The 21,960-nt window shown below is 37.5% G+C and overlaps 1 protein-coding gene across 1 annotated transcript in view; it reads left to right on the plus strand.

Annotated features, from left to right (window-relative positions):
- Nucleotides 1–21,960, plus strand: part of LOC101848454 (N-acetylneuraminate 9-O-acetyltransferase) — a gene marked incomplete in the record, with an annotated part of 38,987 nt that overhangs the window by 7,791 nt on the left and 9,236 nt on the right. Inside the window, 13 exon segments of the mRNA XM_013086152.2 lie at nucleotides 5,263–5,359; nucleotides 5,615–5,807; nucleotides 6,798–6,911; nucleotides 7,777–7,828; nucleotides 8,375–8,446; nucleotides 11,666–11,756; nucleotides 12,581–12,689; nucleotides 13,679–13,803; nucleotides 14,308–14,378; nucleotides 15,152–15,272; nucleotides 15,741–15,849; nucleotides 16,339–16,428; nucleotides 17,785–17,904. Of these exon segments, the coding sequence (XP_012941606.2) occupies nucleotides 5,263–5,359; nucleotides 5,615–5,807; nucleotides 6,798–6,911; nucleotides 7,777–7,828; nucleotides 8,375–8,446; nucleotides 11,666–11,756; nucleotides 12,581–12,689; nucleotides 13,679–13,803; nucleotides 14,308–14,378; nucleotides 15,152–15,272; nucleotides 15,741–15,849; nucleotides 16,339–16,428; nucleotides 17,785–17,904 (1,364 nt within the window).

Raw genomic sequence — 21,960 nt, forward strand, 5'->3', positions numbered from 1 at the left:
GACCCAAGTCACAAAGCTAGAAATTTCTATGAAAGAATGTGTTTGTTTACTGTTGAAGGAGACCTGTTTACAAACAGATCGTAAAGTGGTCCTATGCTTCCCCTACCTCCCTCATGAATTTTCGCCTGTGTTTAATAATGAAACGGTTAAAGGTGTACAGTCTCTTGTGAAGACATATCATGATATTAGCGATAAGTTAGGAGAAGTTGAGTGGATAATCGGAGGGGATCTGAATGCAAGGACAGGACGTCTAGATGATAACTTTGTTGAAAATAACGTACATGAACTTTTGTCTGGTTTTGAAGAAACATATGATGTTTTAGAAGAAATTTGTACCCAAAGAAAGTCACGGGACGCTTCCTTTACAAATAGTTATGGAAAGCAATTAGTTAGTTTCTGTAAAGAAAATTCATTGTACATTGCGAATGGCAGGACACCGGGAGATGAGGAAGGGAATGTCACATGCATTGCTAATAAGGGAAAAACAATTGTTGATTATGTTATTGTGAGCAAGGGAATGTTTGAGAAGATCTTTAGTTTTTCTGTCATGCCAAGGCCAGACTCAGATCATTTCCCACTGTCAGTGTTGTTTAAAATTTACATTGAACATGATGACACTAGTGAAAATGTTGAATGTGAGATTGAACTTAGCCGGTTGTTGCGGCTCACGTGGAAAGAAACAATGAGAAGCACTTATGTTGAAAAGCTTGAATCATTATTAAATGAAGAACATGATATGTTTTTGTCATATTTAAGTCTCAATGATGTCGACTCTGCCTGTAATGTTTTACAACAATGCATTAAAATATCAGCAGGAGACATGCAAACCAATAAGCAAAAGAAAGGAAAGCATAGTAAGCTTCATCAACCATTGTGGTGGGATAACGAATGTGAAAGGCTAAAGAGAGTAAAATATCTTCACCTCCACGATTTCCACAGAACAAACAGCTCAAATGATCTGGATAAATTCCTTGAAGCAAAGAAAGACTTTAAGGAGATGTGTGCGTTAAAAAAGAAAATCTGTGATGCCCAGACAGTAGAAAGTTTAAAACAAGACCTTACTGATAAACGATCAAAATCATTTTGGCAAAAGGTTAATAAAATGATGCGTACTCATGGCTCATTTAATGCGGCTAAGGCCACACCAGAGCAATTTTATTGTCATTTTAAAGACTTGCTAAATCCCAGAAATAATGAATCATCAGAGGATTTATTACAGACACAAGTTGATCATGAAGTAGTTTTAACAAATGAGGATTTAGACACAAATGTATACCTGTATGATAATGAAATCACGAATTCTGAAGTTCAAAGTGTTCTGAGAAAACTGAAGAAAGGAAAGGCTAGCGGATGTGACGGGATTGGTCCTGAATTCTATTCTAATGCATGTCCTTCCTTGATAACATACCTGTGTTTGTTGTTTAATGTCATTTTTAACACAGGGAAGTACCCAAAAATGTGGTGTCAAGCACTAATACATCCTATCCTCAAGAAAGGAAGTCCTTCAGATGCAAACAACTACAGGGGCATTGCACTTCTAAATATATTATCCAAGATAATGTCCAGTATATTGCATTCACGACTAGCGGAATGGGCCGAGCAGACCAAAGTAATTCCCGAATCGCAAGCAGGGTTTCGTAAAGGTTATAGCACTATCGATCATATCTTCTCGCTTCAATCAATAGTCCAAAAGTACCTTTCAAAGAAACGTGGGCGCTTCTATGTACTTTTTGTTGATTTTTCCAAAGCATTTGACTGCGTCCCCCATGAAAAACTGTGGGCAGTCTTGAGGAAAAGAGGCTTGAGAGGGAAAATGTTAACATTACTACAAAGTATGTACTCGGAAGTTATGTGCTCTGTCCGTACTGGCCAGCATGAAATTACGGAATATTTTAATTGCTTGTCTGGTGTTCGTCAAGGATGTATTCTTAGCCCACTTTTGTTCAATATGTATGTTTCTGAATTTGAATTGATGTTGAAAAACAGTGATGTTAAAGGAGTTGAGCTATTAAGCAATGATGAACAAACCCGCAATTTAATGTACGCAGCTGACATGTGCTTATTTTCAGATAATATTGTAGACATGCAAAGGAAGATCAATTGTTGGAGAAGTATTGTAACCAGTGGGGACTGTCTGTAAATTTGGAAAAGACAAAGATGATTGTTTTTAGAAATGGAGGCGTGCTAAAGAGCTCTGAAAAATGGTTTTACAAAAAGAAAAGCATAAACGTAACCACGTACATAAGCTACCTAGGAGTGATATTTTCTTCCCGCTTGTTATGGTCAAAATGTATAGAAAACTTATGTTGTAAAGCAACAAGGCTCACGTCCAGAGTGATATGTCTAAGTAAAAGATATGAGCACTTGAATGTCCAAACTTTGTTCAACATTTTTGACATCAAAATTAAGCCATTACTTTTGTACGGTTGTGAAGTATGGGGGGTGAAGAAGTATGATAAAATAGAGCAGGTGCACGTTAAATTCTGCAAGGCCGTCCTAAACATTGGTAGAACGTCCGCAAACATTTTGGCAATGGGGGAATGTGGACGTCATTATTTGTATGCCACTTATCATCTACGAGCAATAAAATATTGGTATAAATTACTGGTAATGGATAATAATAGGTATGCTAAGAAATGCTATTTGCAAGCGTATGCACATGACCAAAATAATCGGTACAGCTGGGCCACTGACATGAGGAAACTTTTATGTACAATAGGGTTTGGATATGCGTGGATTTTTCAAAATGTTGGTGATAAGAATATTTTCCTATCTCAAGTAAAGGAAAGACTTATAAATATTAGTCACCAGGACTGGCGTTCTAGGGTGTCTGGCGTTTATCCTGAGTACCTGGACTTCCACCCTACGTTAAGCCCTGCACCGTACCTCTCATTCACCATCTCTGCAAGAGGTAGAAGGATCCTTGCATTACTCAGAACTTTCAGTTTGTCGTTGAAAAATAATCTGTTCCGGTTGGGCATTGTCGACAGTAATCGTTGCCTCCAGTGTGATGAAAAGTATGTAGAAAATGAATTCCATGTATTGTTCAGATGTTCACGATATAATGAAATACGAGAGCAGCTTTTACCAGAGTGCGTCAGACTTCAGACTCCCGAAGAGCCAATGTCTAAGCTCAATGGCATATTAGTCTGTTCAGATGAAGTCCATTCTAAAAAGATAATCTCATTCCTAAATTATGTTGTTATACGGACACGTCTGTCCTAGGGAAAAGATATTCACTCGCATATGTAACTCTGTATCTACTGTAATGGGTACTATTTTATATGTATATGTGTATGAAAAAGACAATGGTATTCACTTCTCAGAGTGAAACATGTCCCGATTTCTCTCGCTGCCTCATTCATAGCACTGTGTGGAAGTTCTATTTCTATTTGATCATATGAATGTATGTATGTATGTATGTATGTATGTGTATGTATGTATGTATGTATGTATGTATGTATGTATGTATGTATGTATGTATGTATGTATGTATGTATGTATGTATGTATGTATGTATGTATGTATGTATGTATGTATGTATGTATGTATGTATGTATGTATGTATGTATGTATGTATGTATGTATGTATGTATGTATGTATGTATGTATGTATGTATGTATGTATGTATGTATGTGTGTGAGCAGGAGTGTGTATGAGTGTATGTGCGTGCGTCACGTGCGTGTGTGCGTGTGTGTGTGCGTGCGTGCGTGCGTGCGTGCGTGCGTGCGTGCATACGTGTATGTGGGCGTGCATGTCCAATTTATGTTAAACATCCAATGTGCTGCACCAATGTATGTAATTGCCGAACCATATGTTAAAATATGTGGATGTATGGGCCAAAGGCCTTTCAAATCAATAAATCATTTTGAATCTTGAATCTCTCTCTCTCACACACACACACACACACACACACTCTACCGGGGGGGGGGGGGGGGGGCCTTTCGTGGCCTAGAGGTTAAAGTGTTCACCTCTCATTCAAAGGTTCGAATCCGGGTAGTGACCGAAAAATTTTCTCCTCTGGGCTCCTGACTCTTTCTGCAACCTTTCTGCTGCTACTCCTTGGAACCTTCTTACTGCTGTCTTTCAGCCACACCCCTGATCTTCTGGTAGGAAAGATCTACTCCTAACCTTCTCAGACAAGGGCGAAAAATCTCGGAGGGCCCGTGTGCAAGTTGCGCACGTTAAAGATCCTTTGGTGGTCTAGAATCGATAAAAGTAGGCTTCGGCCGCCACCCGCGCAAAATTCAAAATTTTCTACCAACTGAAAAAGTTTAATGTGTCCCGCGCACTCATATTACCTATGCAGTTGCGAGCGCCGTAAAACACTTACCAAGAAACAAAACAAAAAAACCACTCTACTGGGTCTTGGCGCTGAAACTTTCCGAAATTACATAAGACTTCCCCTACCGGGTCTGTATACTTTGTGACTTTGTTCCCGGTTACCGGGTCTGTATACACTTCGTTTAGCTTTTTATAGTACAGTAAATAAGCATTGGTATTGAAGAGTGCCCAACACGTGTCTACTAAGTACTATTACCAGCCTTGCTTGGTTGATAAAGGAAAGGATGGGATTGAATGTTACAGAGGTGGTTTCCTGATCTTGAATGTGCTCCCTACTTTTTTTGTTTTACAAATTATTCAGATGAAAGTATGAATTTGAGTCTCGTGATTTTGTAACACTACTATAGTAGGCAATAGTAGGCCTACCACAAGTGTGTTTTAAGACTGTATATATGTTCTTCAGCAGTTGTCCAGATTTCAACATTTTATTCAGACAAAAAAGTAAGATTCAATCCCCCCCCCCAATTTCCTATATTAACCATTGTTTAATATATTTCTATATTCTCTTGCTGTTTCCTAACAATTGACCAGCAGCATTCCTAGATGATTTGTTTTTGAACTATTATGTTCTGATCCTTGTCGATCTCATGAACTCAGTGTTTGTTATAATGAGGCTCGACAATTCCTCTTCTGGAAGTGCCGCTGTCGCTCAATACAAAATGGTCACACAGGGTAGTGAATTAGAGTCTGCATATATATGGCATCTGAGGACGTTTATGATGAATATTTTTGTAAAAAATGACAACAAGTGTGCTGTAGAACTATCGAAAACAATAAGTTACAATAGTTATCATGGTAGTTTGAAGGTTAAATCTTACTTTATTTTATCTGAATCCACTAAGTCTGAATATAAATAATGTATGTTCTTGATGGCAAATTCTTATTCCTGACCAAACCAATTTCTTTTGCTTCCCCAGGGAATGATTCCTGTAAGTGGCTGATGAGTGAGGGACGTTTTCCTGGTAGTAACACATGGCAACCGTATGGATGTATGATGCACAAGTACACGAAAACGTACGTTTCCACCTTTTGGTTTATGTTCGTGCCACGCTTTTTTTACGTAGCAGATTTTAGTATGTCTGCAAAGTTTTCCTCAATGCAAATTGTGAGATTGTTAAAAGCCATATTTTTGTTCCTTTTATACTTTCAAAATATAATTATATTGAATGTAGGCTGTTCGATGCAGTCTATGAACAGTTACATTATGTAGACAATGTTCTTTAACTTAGAATATTGAATTTTAATGTGCTCTATTTTGGTTTGTTGCAGAGATGCAAGGACCTGCATGCACTATGTGTCCTACTGGGGTGGCCACAATCATTTTGCCTTTGTGGGCGACTCTCGTATTCGGCAGCTGTATGGACAGATGGTGGAGCTCATCACTGAGAAGGGAGTGGAAGGAGTTGACGGGAAACCTCATCATGACCTGCATTTTCAGGACAATAAGATCAATATAAAAATTGTAAGCTTCTTGTAACATTCTTTGTTCATTAACTGCAAGTCAAAATGAGAATAGATTTTTTTCCATATGTTATAAAGTTGAAAATGGAACCAAAAGCTACGTTTTAGATTCACTGTCCGGCTGTCACTTAAATTATATAAAAAATGCTTGAAGGATGAGTTAAAAACATTGAATCCCTTTTTTCTCCCTCTTTATTTGTAACATTTCAGGGCTCAACATTCTACTCTCAAATACTTCAGTTCCATGAGAATTTGGATGGAAACTTGACTTCTTAGATGATCTATCTTTTACCATTTTCAATTACCATACCCCAGTTAGATAATAAATTGAGATTGTTAGTTTTCAACCATATCTTGTTCAATACTTTTGTGCATGTCCTCTCATGGCATTTTACTTTCATACAAGGAGAGTATCATCCCGCTCAACCTCCTTTTTGTTGATTGTGTGTTCAATGTGAATGAACACATTTAAAATGCCAACATTTTTCTTCTTGACTCGACATGTTTTACCTGCCTGCCACATGATTCTTTAGTGCATTTACGGTTTCTTTCATTTGCACAATTTCTATGTGTTTACTTAAAGTGTTTGCAAGGTTTGCTTAAGATAATTTTAAAACTATTGCACTGTTGCAATAGAATATAGATTTTGGGAAGGCTGTTCCAACATTTTTCACTCCCCCCATGTCTATCTTGTCCATGGCTTGCTGTTCTTCCTCTTCCATGGCTAGTTTCCTCTCTCTGTTCTTGTTTCCTTCCTCTACCTACTTTCTAAAATCTAGTAAAAGCAAGAGGGTTTACCTTCTTTAATTTGTTTTCTGCTTGCTTTCCTTCACCTGTGAGCTACTGTGAGATGATAGTTTGCAAAACTTATTTCCTTATTTCTTTTGCAAGGCGTGAAAATTTATAAGGATTTTATTATTGACTCATTTAAATGTGATGATTGTATTTGTTCTACTGATTTAGAAGGTGTGTATACTTGGTTACTTCACAGGACTTTCTTTGGCACCCAATGGTGAATGCATCAATGTATGAGGTCTATGAAAAGTGGCTGAAGAGTGATCAACCTGGCGCTCGGCCTAATGTGATTGTCACTGGAAGTGCAACAGTAAGCGAACAAATGGGGAAATTCTGTGCTTTTTTGTAAATGTCAGTTAATTTTGAGTCTGTGTCACAAAATTTCCATCCTTGTTGAATCCAACTGTGTCATTCTTTCTGTAAATGTAACTTAGGTTTCTTTCACCTGCATTGTAGTGCCTGTCCCGGCACTGGGTGTCGAGAGCCACCAGTATCGCGAGCTGTGACGCAAAATCCCTTTGAAGTTTGACGGCGCGCGCGATTAAACTTTGCCTGCAGAATTTTTTAAATATTTATCGCAGCTAAAATATTTTACAATTTTTGGAATCCGCATATCAAAATAAACGAAGTGGCTTGCGTAGAACCTGATTTGACGCCATATTTAAACTTAAAGCCAACTTTGTTTATGATTGTCAATACACACTGCACACTTCCAGGGCCCGGTAAAAACCATTGGTGTCGGTATTGGAGGCCTGGTGCCAGTACTAACACCTCCTCCGGTAGGACCGGGAGTTCCGGTACTGGGTCCCGCTACCTGCCCATCCCTTTTGCATAATAACTTTATTCTTCCATTGGTGGACAATTTATCTTTTATCTAGAAGCATTGACGTGATGCTTTAGCCACTAATAGTGTGCTACTGTGGTTGTAATAGCTGCAAACTCTTGTTTGGAATGATGTTATGAAGTTCCATTTGTTTCTCGTGGAGAAACTTTTTTTGTCCATCATTTTTATGAACAGTGAAGGATCAATGTTATCATTTGGTGTAAGTTTGATTTGCAAAGTCATTTCCAAATTCTGTTATGTATTCATTGTTGAGATGTGTCATTTTTCCCCATTTGTCTAAGATCTTTGATATTCTGTAGCTATATTATATAAAAACTAAATCTACTTTCAGTGGGCCATCAAGACTTTCAATGGAAGCATTGATGCTCTGAACAATTTTCAAGGTTGGTGTTTGCTACTAGCAACTAGGCTTATTATTTTCAATTCATATTCTTAAAGCTAGAATTAGAGTACATTAAAGTACAAGGTACAATGTTTTATAGACAGGCTAGTTCTCTTCATGTTTTGTAATTTGCCTTTTTTTTCTGGGTGAAAAACTAAATATGCCTTCAAAGACAAAGAAGAAGAAAAGACGTCTTTTCAGAGCCTGACAGGGCAAATGAGGAGGCTACTTGCAAAACCTGCTGAGTCAAAGGTTTTTTTTAATGAGTTAAAAAAAATAATTTCTTTATAAAAGTCTGTGTTTAAAAATTGACTTTTTTGTGAGCTTTCTCTGTCTTTTCTCAAATAATTTTCTTTATCCCTTTACCTTCTATTGAAAACTTATTTCAAGGTTCATTTCAGTGATTTACATAACCTGAAAGTTTGGATAAGACAACTTGTTGCCCAAAAGAAAGGGAAAAACTTTGGGTTATGTTTATTTTAAGATTGCTGCTTTATGCTGACAGTCAAACTGAATATCTACGTCTGTGTGTTTTCTTTTATTCCAGCTAACCTCTCAATGATTGAGAAGAAATTTGAGAAGTTAAAGGATTCTTCAAAAGTTTTTTGGATGCTGCAGGGTAAGGGGTCCATGTTATTTTGATGTTTATTTTTCTTGTCATTGTCTTTTCTCTCTGATTACACTTTTTTTCATATCTTGACAAATCTGGTATTTTAATCTCTAGTTTTAGCAGTTCACATATTGAGCTATTGTTCAGTCACATTGAAGACTGTGTATTACTTGAAGGTTTGCACCCTTAAAATGCCTCCTTCACATTATGTATGATATAATATAGATGTCTCAACTGGCACAGAAGAAGTTTTTTTGGTTTTTTAAATGAAATTCTTTAAGTACTACCTTTGCTCTTATTCTTTTTCCACAAGATAGTTCACTACCTAAATACTGTGTCCCACATCCAACAGTCTGAATGGTGCCACCTTTCAAAAAGCAAAAAAAATTCAAAGAGACTTTGTGGAACTTCTTGCAGTGTACGATGAGGTTGAAAGATTGTTCCTGCCTACTGTTTTGCTTTTCTTGGCTGTGTCATAGTCATAACAATAGCATTGCTCTCCTGTTAATGAGACTACTACATTATGTTTAGCTGGACACAGTCTTTAGATGCAATTACTTTTGTATTGTTAGTCTACAGCCTAGTAAGCACATAGTGAAATCAGCGGGTCGCAGAAATCTTTTTGATGTACTAATTTCAATATGTGTGGGCTAGACTGAATTTGTATTCCATGTGCTTGTGGTGTTTTGAGGGTTGTGGTATCTCAGCTACTTCTACTTTTTTGTTGTTACATTTGTCCTAATCTGTTTCTAAGGAAGCAATACATTTATGGTGCTGATCACAGCCTCACTTTTCGCCCGATTCTGTTACCTTTAGTTAGCGTGACTCAGCAGCCCACCGGAGCTCCCCGGTTCAGGGTCAAGGGGTTAATGAGCCCTAAAGCGACTTTGCCGGTGTCGGTTAGGAAGTTCGCATTTTTGACTATGTTTAAAGCGATATAACTTCTTCCCCATCCAACACGACAAACCGTTACGTGGATGTACTAAAAGCTCAATGTCTTGAGATTTATTCTGCGTTAGAATGGTTAATTTCTCTGCCTTAGTTTTTGTTCTAGACAAGTGTTTGTAGAGGACCCAATTTGTCCTATTTTAGTTACAAACTTATGAATAAATGATTGTTAATTTTATAAAGGTAAGACTGATTTCTCCAAAATCTGTGTTAAACTGACTACGAATATCATGTCTTTTGCCATGAGAAATCTTGAATCCACGTGAGTAGTAATAGTCAAGTTATAAGAGAAGAAAGATGCACATCTGCATTTTTTAACTAAAGACGATCAGCGTTAGCTCTTATTAAACAAGAGAAAGTTACGCTGCGTTTGTTCATGAATCAGGCTGTGTCTGTGGCAGCCTGCATACAACTAAAAAGATATAATATAAGCGATTATAAAAACACACAAAACCGTGTAAATACATGAGTAAAATAAACTTCTTGTATGGAATAAAAATAGTGACAGCTTACACACTCATTCTTTTAGTTTTTGTTGTAGGAAATACAGTCAAACCTGTGTAAGACGGCCACCCATTGTCAAGGAGAAAAGTGGCCGCATAAGACAGGTGGCCGTCTTAGGCAGGACTGATCAAGATAAAGAAAACAAACCATTCCCATCTGAGGCCCCAATCGAAAGTAGCCCCATTGTTGTTGTCTTTGTTGATGTTGTTGCTGTTGGTTTGTATTTCGTTTGTAATTTTTATTTTGTCGCTGATTTTGCACAATGGTGACAATAAAACGAAATGTATCAGACAAGGAAGACCGAGTGCCATGTTAAAATAAACACATGGGTCGCCACCACTCGGAGAACGAGGCACGCTTCTGTAACAAGTTCATGTTGACGTCCTTTGTTACTTTGTTACAGACTGGGTAAACAGTAACCACTCATCTCACTTACGATTTGTGTATGAGTTCTGGGCGGGGCTTATGGGTTATGAGGGATCACACGCTAACTCACCTGCAGCTGAAAATTGGTAGCTATTGGTCAACAGTGGGAGGGGCCTACGCAACATGATCGGTTGGAGGGACTACCTAACAACAACGACAGGTGATTGAATTATGACGGCTCGCCCACAACGCCAGGGGCCAATGCACAATTTATGACAAAACGTAATGGATTCACTAAGGTGACCGTCTTAGACAGGTATTATTGGGGTTGTGTGTTAAATTTTTGTGGCCGCGGCCGCGTTGGACAGGTGCCCGTTTTACACAGTTAAATTATATAGAAAAAACGCAAGGGGGGAAATGGAAAGTGGCCGTTTGTACAGGTGGCCGTCTTATAGAGGTGGCCGTCAGGGCAGGTTCGACTGTATGCGCGGACACAATTATGAATGTAAAGAAATCAGTCACATTGTCAGTTATTGCAAATGGTCTTAGAAACGAAAAATAAAGCTGGAAAAGTCTGGTGCTGACTCAGTGTCCCTGGAAAGCTGGAAATTATTCTTATAACCCAATTACGAGAAGTCATCCCTATTATTCAGTCAACTTACAAAACCGCTAGACTTACCGTTTTAAGACAAGTAAGGAATTTCGGGAGTGTAACAGATACTGTTCGTGTATTACATTGAAGATGTATTCTGGCACTAAAATCGATTTGTACTTTTCATAGAGAAACTTCATGGTAACTTTTATAAACTTTCGAGAAAGTATGCGAATATTCACGATTATATTAGACACATAAAGTTGTATTCGGAGGAATTACTTCATAGCGAATTGTTTGCCCGATGGATAAAGTTACAAAATCACTGCTTTCTATTACATGCGCAGATACCATCTTTTCTGAGTATCTGCGCCAATGCTATGTCGTTCGTTTTCCAAAAATTCGACAGATTTTGTCGAGGCCTTTTTTTTATATTAATTTTTTTTCATTCGCGCTTGTCCCAAAAAAATTACAATTTAGCGTTGCCGACTCCAGTGTGTCTAACGAAATAACCAGACAACTTACAACGTCCGTTCTTTTCTGAGTCTCAAGAGCAGAAATGCATGCTTTGGGTGCCCTAAATAAGAATTACCATAAATACAAGGATACACCTAAAATTGTACGTTGAAAAGTACCAAAAATTAAGTCGACCCAGACAGAGTGGCGACAGGGAGCTGACCCCCGTGACCCCGGCGTGATAAGGCGCCCAGCGGGGAACCCCCCGCTACTACTAAAATCCCACTGCCGTTGCGCAATGTGATTAGCATCTCAACTGTATCTTAACTGCTGACTATTTGTCTGGCATTTTTCTCATTTAGATCCAGTCCAGGAGGAGAAGCTTTCCGAGAATCGTCTCATGATCACCAATGAGCAAGTGGACAAGTATAACAAGATAGCTATCAGTACTTTGTGAGTACTTTCTATTGGTTTTTCAGTGCACCACTGCATGGCTGTTTTTAATTACAAGTTACTTGGTTGATAGTAATTTTGCCGTGCAATAATTTTTTGGATTGAGTTTGATGGAAACAAAAATAATTCAAAATATCTTTTCCCTGTATTGTCATTTGAATAGGAAATGTGTTTGTTTTGCTTTTGGCATGTTTAGATGCTGGCGGAGGAGATCTTTTTATTTGTGTTTAGTCTTTTTCTTCTAATTTATTTTGAAATGGATGTCCCAGTACTTAGTAAAAGAGCTTCTGATCACTGAAGATCCTCCTGGCTCATAGAGTTTTATGGCTCGCTGCCTAGGGTTTTGCTAATTTTCTCCTAATTGCTTCAAGCATTGGGCAGGCTTATAGTATACGGTTTTCTCTTTGGCTGCTGGTACGGCATGGACACTGCTCTAAGTTCCGGATCCTGAACTTTATGAAGATTGTGTTTCATTGTCTTTTTTCCAAATGAATATTCTCCCAACAATGTTTTTTGTTTTTTTTTAATGTTAAGAATAAAAGGTGGAACCACTAAAAAACAAATGATATTTTTGGTCAAAGGTGAATGTAATCTTGGATCAAAAAGTTTTGGGTGAATGACTTTAGAAGCTCTGTTCCTTAGTACATTTATCAATGTAAACGATAAAATTTCCTTCAAAAGAACAAGATTTTACTAAAAAGAAATCAAGAGTTAAAAGTAATAATCATACAATATGAAGTATGTGGAACTGATTGTTGACTTTCCCTTGAAGACAGAAATTATCTTTTCTATGCTGTAACTCTGTCTGTGGCTTCACTTCTTAGGAAGGACTCCTCTGTGACGCTGTGGAGCTCCTCTCGCCTAGTGGCCCAGGGATTCAAGAAGGAATTGTCAGATGATGGCCTGCACATACAGAAAAGACCACTGGAAATTGTAAGTCTCTCTGTTTGACAAATTTTACCTCCTCAAACAAACAGCATACTTTTGTCTTAATATCATGCTTGCCATCTACAGTCTTATGTATTTTGTATTTTTACTGTACAGTCAAGGCTAATAACATAGGAGTCACATAGTATAGGAGAAAAAAAAATGTAGTCAGTTGTTTTATTGAATTTAGATTAGCAAGAGAAGGTGAAGTAGAAAGGGTGGTAGGAGTTATGGTAATATATTCTGTAAGAAAGTGAATCACATTTTATGTCAGGAGTTTACAAACTGACCCACCACTTGCCTGGCGGTGTCCTCGCCTTATGAAACGTTTTGGCCTGCAGAGTAGAAACACTACTCTCCCATTTTCTTATTTTTGCTCTGCAAGTGACACGTAACTATCTATATAAGGTTATTTGGCCTGTACGTTTCATTGTGGGTAAAAAGAGATGAACTGTCAAGACTGTTTCAGAAGCAGAATTCTTCCTTAGTGAGAAAGTTGTTTTGAAATTTAAAAGGTTTGTCCTCGAGAAATCCAATCAAATAACAGAGAAATTCTCATAGTTTACTGATCAGTTTACTTAAAGAGCAGCATTTCACTTGTTAATGGTGTGCTGCATTTCCATGCTGAATTTCTTTACAAAGAGATCTTAAATTTATTTATGAAGAGGTTCTCGTCCCTCTGACAATCACGGGTCCAATGTTTTCTTGCTGCTTTGTTATTCCTATTTGTCTTTAGTTTGTTTCTAAGGCACTTGTCTCTTGTGTTGTGAAGAAATAGGGATGTTGCACAAACCGGAATAATGCTGTTCAGTGTCTGTCCTTATTAATGCAGTAAGAAGTTCTAATTTTGAATTTGGGTTGTTTAGAATTTGTTTATTTCAGCCATACTCTGTCAGAGGGAGACTTTAATTTACAGCTCTGACTTTTTAGATAACATGTATTATTCTGTAACGTTTTGAAGGGGATGTGACTTGTATGAATGTTTTTTTGTCCAGGATATCACGATGCTGCTCAACATGTACTGTAACAATGACATGAACCATGATGACGGAACCTGCTGTAACACCTCAGAGCGGGCCACCACACTGCAGATTATTACTGCCACGGGATTCCTTGTCTGGTGAGTGCTTCTCATCTCTTCTTTTAGACTGGATCATTTCTGAATTCTTCTCAGCATTTGTTTTCCACCCTTTTCTGGATTTAGCCTTTTTTTTTTTGGTGGCATAACTACTTCAAAACAGGGTGTGCAAAATATCCTAGCTTGGATCAGTGTAAAATTAGGATAAAACTTTATGTGCAGGTACTGCTTTCATCCAGTGGTAATGCCACATTAATCAGTCACCGGGAAGTAGTGCCAAGGAGAAAACAATTAGTCAACAATTTTAAGTAATACAGCACTTTGGAACTTGGACCCAAGATCCAGAAATGTTCTATTGGGAGTGTTCAAAGTGAAGCTTTAGAAAACTCATGAATACAATGAATGAAAATGAAGCAAAACGTGGAGTGTATGGTTTTGATTTGAAAGTCAGAAGTTAATGTTACTGGCGAACATTCCTTGATTATTAGAAAGAATACTGACAAGTTCAAATATCTCCTTGAAATCTGTGTTTTTGTATCTCTGCAGCATGTGTATCTGTGCAGGCCTTATGTTGTACCGTCGCAAGGTTTCGCGGAATGGGAGCAAAGCAAGAGCTGGTACAGTAATTGTTGTTCTTTGAATATGACAGGAGAATTTCTTTGCCAGTTTGTAGAGATCTAAGAGAAAACAGTGTAAACTAAAACATCTTAATGTTTTTATTGTTTTAATAAGTGTAATTATTTTGTGATAATGATTGTAGTCTTTGATGATTAAAAGTAATAATTACTTTTGAGGCTGGTGTTGGTGGTAATTTTGAGATGATACTGTTATGTACTGTATTTTTACAACTTATCATTTTTCTCTGTTCTCAAGTTAAGACGTCTCTGTTTATTTTTTCATATTTAACACATGTTATTGATTTTCACTTTGCCATCGCTGTCATTCATCATTATAGAGTTTCGAAATATGTGATTGTCAAGATAAGCGAAAAACTGTTTTATTTCATGCCATACATCTTCTTTATTTATACAAAACAAAACATTTAATTCGTCCTAAATCCATTATTATCTTAAGGAAAGGAATTAGATTCAGACCAATCAATGTGCCTCTTCGAACTCTACAACATACTTGATTTTCTTTCTTTTCTTTTTTTAATTTGACATACTACAATGTTGAATGAGGGCGATGATACGTTCATGCTTGATTGATGCCGCTCTTCTGACTTTTTCCCTTTTGGTCACCTCTTTCTGGAGCTTATTTCAGGAATCTCTCCTCCTCCCCCCCCCCCCCCCCCCCCCCCCCCCGCCATTCTTTCTCTGCCATTGCTACATTTGTTCAAAACGTTCTTTTAAACTCGGTGTCACATGCTTATCGAAATGCTCACATCCAGAAAACGGACAACGCAATGGTCAGGGTAGCCAGCAAAAGGACTATAATGAAGCTTTCTACGAAATCATCACATCTTTGTCCAAGCTGGGTCTCATCATGGCTTATTTCTACCTGTGTGATCGGTAAGTGATTCAGTCACAACACTTACTGATGGTACTTCATGTTTTATGTCTTCAGCACAACTTTCGTCCTTTAGGAGCCTGGTTGCTTCAACTCTGCCTTTCAAGGCCAACGACAGGGTACTATAATGTCCCAGTAGAAAGACATTGAAAGTCAATAGTAAAGTTAAACTGTTATAGCACAGATGCTTGAAGCCAGGTTCCAGCTATAATAATTTGTGAACAAAAGTGACCCACATTTATGCACTATCCTCAACAACTCTCAGTTTTATGGTTATGAAAGAAATCTCTGAATGTATAAGCTTGTGCAGGAAGTTCTGAAAGGGATACCAGTTTCTCAGAAAGATTACAGTTAAAGAATTCAACGCTGATGAAGTAAGTCTGCAGAGGATTCTTTGAATTTTAATGAGAGACCCAATATGTGCTTTTGTGAATACCAATTACTCTGAAGAGGTCTTTTCCATTTTTCAGCACCAGTTTTTTTATGAAGGAGAACAAGTACTACACCCACCTCAACTTTTTCTTGCCTTTTGCGTATGTGATGATCTTGGGATTTTTCTTCACAGAAAACACTGATAAGGTGAGTGTGATTGAAATCTGCTGAGATCGTTCGTTTGACTTCCAACCTCTATTTTATTGGAACCCAGTGAAAAGTTTTAGCGTTCAAAGGGCATGAATTTTCAAGTCTCTTATTTAATTACACCATTTCTTACTGATCAGAGTAGAGATGAGGATGTTTTGTACAGATCCTCAAGATATATATAATCAATAGGGTAGCTTAATTTTTTTGAGTTTATTATGAAACTAACAATTTTTACAAAAGGAGCCAGTTTCTTATCAAGTTACACTGTTCTACTACTGAATGGTTGAAAAATGGACAATTAATATCTCTTGTTCCCTTTAAATAATGTATGGGAGTTACAATGGACATGTAGTTTGGAAACACATTTCAATGTTTTTATCTTTTAAGCCCACATGTGTTGCTTTTCTGAACAGATGAAGTGTAAAACTTCTGCACAACAATTTTTAAAGGTTGTTTTTTGGGGTGATGTTTTGTTGCTTTTTGCAGATGAATGTGTTGAACAAAGATCAGACAGACGAATGGAAGGGCTGGATGCAGCTGGTAATCCTTATCTACCATCTCACTGGAGCCAGCAAGGTGAGCACTGCATACTGAAGCCTTTCGCCCTGCGTTCACATGGTGTAAGATTTGTGCATAAAGTTCATTGTCTTGATGTTGTAGGGAGGGTGGGGAGACTTTTCTATTATAGGAATAGTGTTTCATAAGAAAAAGAGAACCTGGATCTTAAGCAAAGACCACTTTAATTTCATTCACTTGCGATGTCGAAGTTTTGTACTTCTGTAACAGCACTGGGCTTTGGTTGTCAAAGGCCATGAACTGTGTCTAACGTTGATGGGAGGCTTTCTGTCGTTTCTCTTAACACTTTGCGGTCACTTTGCACTATAATGCAGCAGTGAAAATTATCCGTTTTTCCAGGCCCGAGGAGTCCGTTGCAGTCACTTTCCTGGCTGGGTGACCAGATGGGGTGTTTTGTACTTCTGGCTGTGTGACTGCAAAGTGTTAATTTCTGTCGTTTCAAATGCTTGTTAGAGAATTTTCTTTGACCATCGACATGTTTTTGAAGTGCTCTGTAAATCAAATTCAAACTCTTGCTTGTTTTCATGTTTGTTCTTACAACTGTTTAACTCTTTCCAGACATAGTTTTTTGAAGTTCTAGACGCAATCTAATTTTTGACTCGATTTGGCTGTACAGCTGGTGTACAAAATAAAGTCATATAAGCACAGACATAACTCAAAAGGCCACTTGTGATATATCAAATTGAAGGAAATTGAATGAGGAATACATTCAGACATAAACAAGGATTAATTTTTAACAAAGGCATGCATAACAGGGTAGAATTGGTGAGGGTGATGAGAAAAAAATTTTGACGTAAAAATATACATTCACCAAACATGTGAAAGAAAATCGGCATAGCTAATAATCGGACACTTCCAGGAGCAAAATCAATGTAATTCTGAATGTATTGTTTTTTATTTGAAAGCAATATTCCAATTTTTGTTTTAGTTATGATATTTCTACTGAGTGCGGTTACCTTATTCCCTTGTGCAAGACTGCAAGAATGAATTCCCTTGTTTATTGCCAAACTGACGCTTTGATAAAGAGAAATTTAGATTTTTTTTCATTTCCGTAATCCTTTCCAAGTTTTCTAGTAGCAATAATAAATCCTTATAAATATCGGATCATGTTAAAACGAAACGAAACTGAGGCATCTCATCATTGTCGATATATTGTGGTGATATGTCCGCAAGTTGTGAAGACTCTTGCCGATACACTGGCGATATGTCTGGAAAGAATTAATGTTTGATAAATCTTTCAGTAAATTTCAGTTTTCTGGCCAGTTAACTGGATTGTACAAATGATGTCTTATATTTGAATTTTTTAAATAAATAGATTAATTTGTTGTTTTTTTAAATTTTATTTCCTCTGATCAGGTGCTCCCTATCTACATGCACATTCGGGTGTTGGTGTCGTCCTACCTGTTTCTCACAGGATTTGGCCACTTTAGCTACTACTGGGAGAAAGGAGAGTTTGGCTTTGTGAGATACTGTCTGGTAGGTAACTCAAAAGATTCACAATGTTCTCTACCAACACTTTTGTCTTGTCTGTGAATTTTCTGTGCTCCATGGGATGAATTTGTGTGGGTTCGGTTGTTTTTTTCCATATTTTTATGACATTGGCATCTTCCATCAGAATAACGTTCACAATATTTTCTGTGGCTTTCAGTGCTTTTTGGTATCTTTCTGGCTGTGGTGTCTTTTGTAATTTTGTTCTGTAGCGCACCTTATAAAAAATCAGATTTGAAGGAAGTCTGTGCTTACATTTCTCATATGAGAATCATTTTATCTTTTTCAAGACATTAACCAATTGTTGGTTTAATTTTCAAAAGCCGTCTTTGGACTTTTTTTTTTGGTAAGTGTTTTATGGTGCTCGCAACTGCATATGGTCATATGGGTGTGCGGGACACATTAAACATTTTCAGTTAGTAGGAAATTTTGAAGTTCGCCCTGGTGGCGTCCAAAGCCTACTCTTATCGATTTTGGACAACCAAGGGATTTTTAACTTACACAACTTGCACACGGGACCTCAGAGATTTTTCGCCCTTATCCGAGAAGGCTAGTTGTAGATTTTTCCTACCAGAAGATCAAGGGTGTAGTTAAAAGACAGCAGTAAGAAGGAGCTAAGGAGCAGCAGTAGGAAGACTGCAGAAAGAGTCGGGAGCCCAGAGGAGGGGTCAATGGAGACAGGGGGGGTGGGGGCAGAAAGTGGAGACGAAAGCAGATGACAGAACCTTGTTACAGAGCTGGAAAGGATGTAAAAGGAGAAAATTTTAGCGAAGAAAAATTTCCCGTCGCTATCCGGATTCGAACCCGGGGCCTAGTGAATGAGAGGCAAACACCTTAACTTCTAGGCCACAAGAGCCGCCCTTGAACTCTTTTAAAAGCATGTCCATGGAAAAGGTGCTCTTAACCCCTTCATTGCTGAATTGTTCCCGTATACATTTGTACAGACATAGACAAGATAAAAATGTTCACTCAAGAGAGATTTAAGCACAAGACTCCCTCTCACTTTTTAAGAAGAAGCAACTGTGCAAGTTGTAGCTCTTTCTAAAATTTCTCTGTGAACCAGTAGAAGAAAAAAATGGAAGGGAACCAGATTTGGAGGATGCAATGGAGTTCATAAGTCTGCACAGAGTGAAAAACCATCATTTCAATTACTATGCTTGTTTGATATCATTGTTACAAAAAGAGCCAATTAGCATTTTTAACTCTCTATCTCCGTGGAGGGTAAACCCACTGTGCCGGGGCCCTTTTTTAATACTAAATCTAAAAATTTCACAAATCTTCACTAAATGGGTCATTAAATAAAAACAAGTGAGCTTATTTTGATAGTTCATCTAATGAATGAACTCCCGTTAAAAGAGACCTGTTTTCAACCATTGCTGAAAAGTAATTTGATGTCGAAGTCATAAAGGAATGCGCCCGAGCTGCTGTCAGCGGCTCACCGGCACAGGGTTTCAGACCGCGAACCGCTGGGAGTAGCTTGCCGGAGATAAAGAGTTAAGAGTTCACTCCACAGTTTGTATGGTAACCACAGAAACATTGACCATTTTGAACATTTTAGTCAAATTATCTTTGACACTTTTTTTCCCCTTTTGATTTTAAACCAAAGATCCTAAAAGTTGCCATGTTTTGAGTATAAGAACATACATTGTCAAGGACCAAACAAAGTCATTATTGAAGAAAGTTGTGATCAGTCATAGATTGCACACATTTTACAAGACTTATTTTATTCTTTTTATCGATGTGTGTTTGGTGAAGGCAGTGGCTGACAGAGCATTGAGAAGTGATGATTTGTTAATGTGAGTCCACCTGACAGTCTACCACAATGTTTCTGTACTACTTGAGGGTCTACCGCCAGACTAGTCTGATAGTTTTTCCATGGGATAGTCTACTAGTCTACAATAATCCATAATACGGATACATTTTCCCTCTGCGTTTTATACGGGTGTGAGACTATTGTTAATGTTAGCTGTATTGAAAATGTTTTTGTAGTTGCAGTTTGATTTTACGAAGGGGGGGCTGCACCCAGATTTCCTAAAAGTATTGCTTCAGGATATGAGGGGGTGATGGTACAAAGATGTATAAAATTACCCTGGGCATGCCTTACAGTTGAACGCATTATTGTAGGATATTGTCAGGTAGACAGGTCAGTCAGGTGGGACTAATGGTTGAATGCATTATTGCAGTAGACAGTTGAGCAGACCAGCACCAATATATTTTACTCAAAGACTGCCTCAAGAAAAAGAGAAAAGATTATGACAGTATTGTAGTATTTCTATACATACTATCTGTTGTGATAAGTCACTTCAGACGATTCTATCATAGCTGGTCTTGTGTGAGTATGATTGAATTAATTACTAAAATGTGAAAAGAGCATTGCAAGGTTTTTTTTAAATGCAGTATAAGATGGTTGCCCTGAGCTCATGTTTTGTTTCTGAACACAAGATTTTTACCTTATGTTATATATGCTTCGCTGTCTTTTGCTCTGAGTTCTGACCATTTTATGTTTTTTTTAACAAGAAGTTGATTTACCTATGAGCTTGCTCATTCTAATCTTTCTGTATTAATCTTTGTTCTCATGTTCTTGTTCTTGCACTTTTGCTTCATTCACTTTTACACGAAAGCTTATGTCATTGAACAGCTGTCAAACCAATGTAAAAGTAATATTTTCACTCTTTGAACTACTTACTGTTTTAGTTGCACGGCACTCATGATTAATTAATTTTTCTAGAATTTGTTATAGAAGTTCTCTTTTAGCCTATCTCAGTCAATTTAAACCACCAAATTATAGATATTGTGTGCTTTCCAACATGGATGTGCCCTGAGATAAAGAAAACTTAGCTGAAAAATGCCATGGAATGTACAGCTGTAACATTTTTATTGGTCTGTTACTTTAAGCTGGCTATATTTGTACAGGCAGAGAGTTTGTACAAGTATAGGGTTTGTCTTTTAACCATGATTCTTTATTTTCATTTTCTTAACATGAGGGATTAATGGCATAGTAACATACATTGTTTGAAATTGCCAAGTTCTGTCCCAGGCTGGGGTCACTGTATGGTCAAACTGGCAATTACTTTTATCATAAAAGCCCATGAATACGTTAGTATGTAGGATGAGTATCATGCACATCGTGTGCTGTAAACAGAAGTCCTCGTGAAATTGGGTTTGAAAAAATGGAGTTGTTTTGAATAAAGTGGAGTCTTTGAAGTTGCTGCTTGTGGGCTGTGCTACAGTTTTACAGTTTCTCAGCTTGCACTGTGGTACAGGCTTGTGTTTTTGTGAAGTGTCATATTAGGATGTCGGTTACCTGGAAATTTTGGAGATTTCTGAAGAAAGGAGTACTTGGAGGTTATATATATGTAAATGGTCTGTTCATGGTTCCTTTATTTTTAGCTTGTGACGATACTTCTTATTGTGCTGACTGTAAAGTTAGTTTTTTAAAGTTTTGCAGTGTTGTAGACATATCCATGTAAGTTGATAAGATATGGAAGATTTCATTTAATCAATATTGATAAGATTTTTAGTAAGTAGTTTCCTTGTTACAGATTTGTCACCTCATGGGTTGTCTTACTGAGTGAATGCTGACGATAATTATTGTCCCAGTTCTCTGTTTAGAAATGTGTAGAGCTATACTTATCTCTATCTTTTGAAATATGAATAAGGATTTTCACCTGAGCAGAAAATAGTATTTTGACCTGACTTTAATTCTGCTGAGCTCCACATGGGTCAAGATAAAAGGTCAAGATTATTAGTTCTATGTCATTTCCATTTTATAATTCCTTTTAATTGGTCGGTTTCGGGCGGGCCGGGGAAATATATAGGGGATAGGTGGTTGGAGGTTCTTACTAATTAGAGTAAGAAATTAATTACCAAGATACCAATGCATTAATGGAATTCTCTTTCCCTATCTGTCGTTGTCTGGTTTTTTTGTTATCTTTCTCTATCTTTTTCATTTGTCTGTCTGTCATTACCTTTGCCTATCTGTGTGTCTCACTCAATCTTTCTCTGCCTGTCTCACTCACTCTCTCTCTCTCTCTCTCTCTCTCT

Source organism: Aplysia californica, unplaced genomic scaffold (genome assembly GCF_000002075.1).
Source record: "Aplysia californica isolate F4 #8 unplaced genomic scaffold, AplCal3.0 scaffold00440, whole genome shotgun sequence".
NCBI lineage: Eukaryota > Metazoa > Mollusca > Gastropoda > Aplysiida > Aplysiidae > Aplysia > Aplysia californica.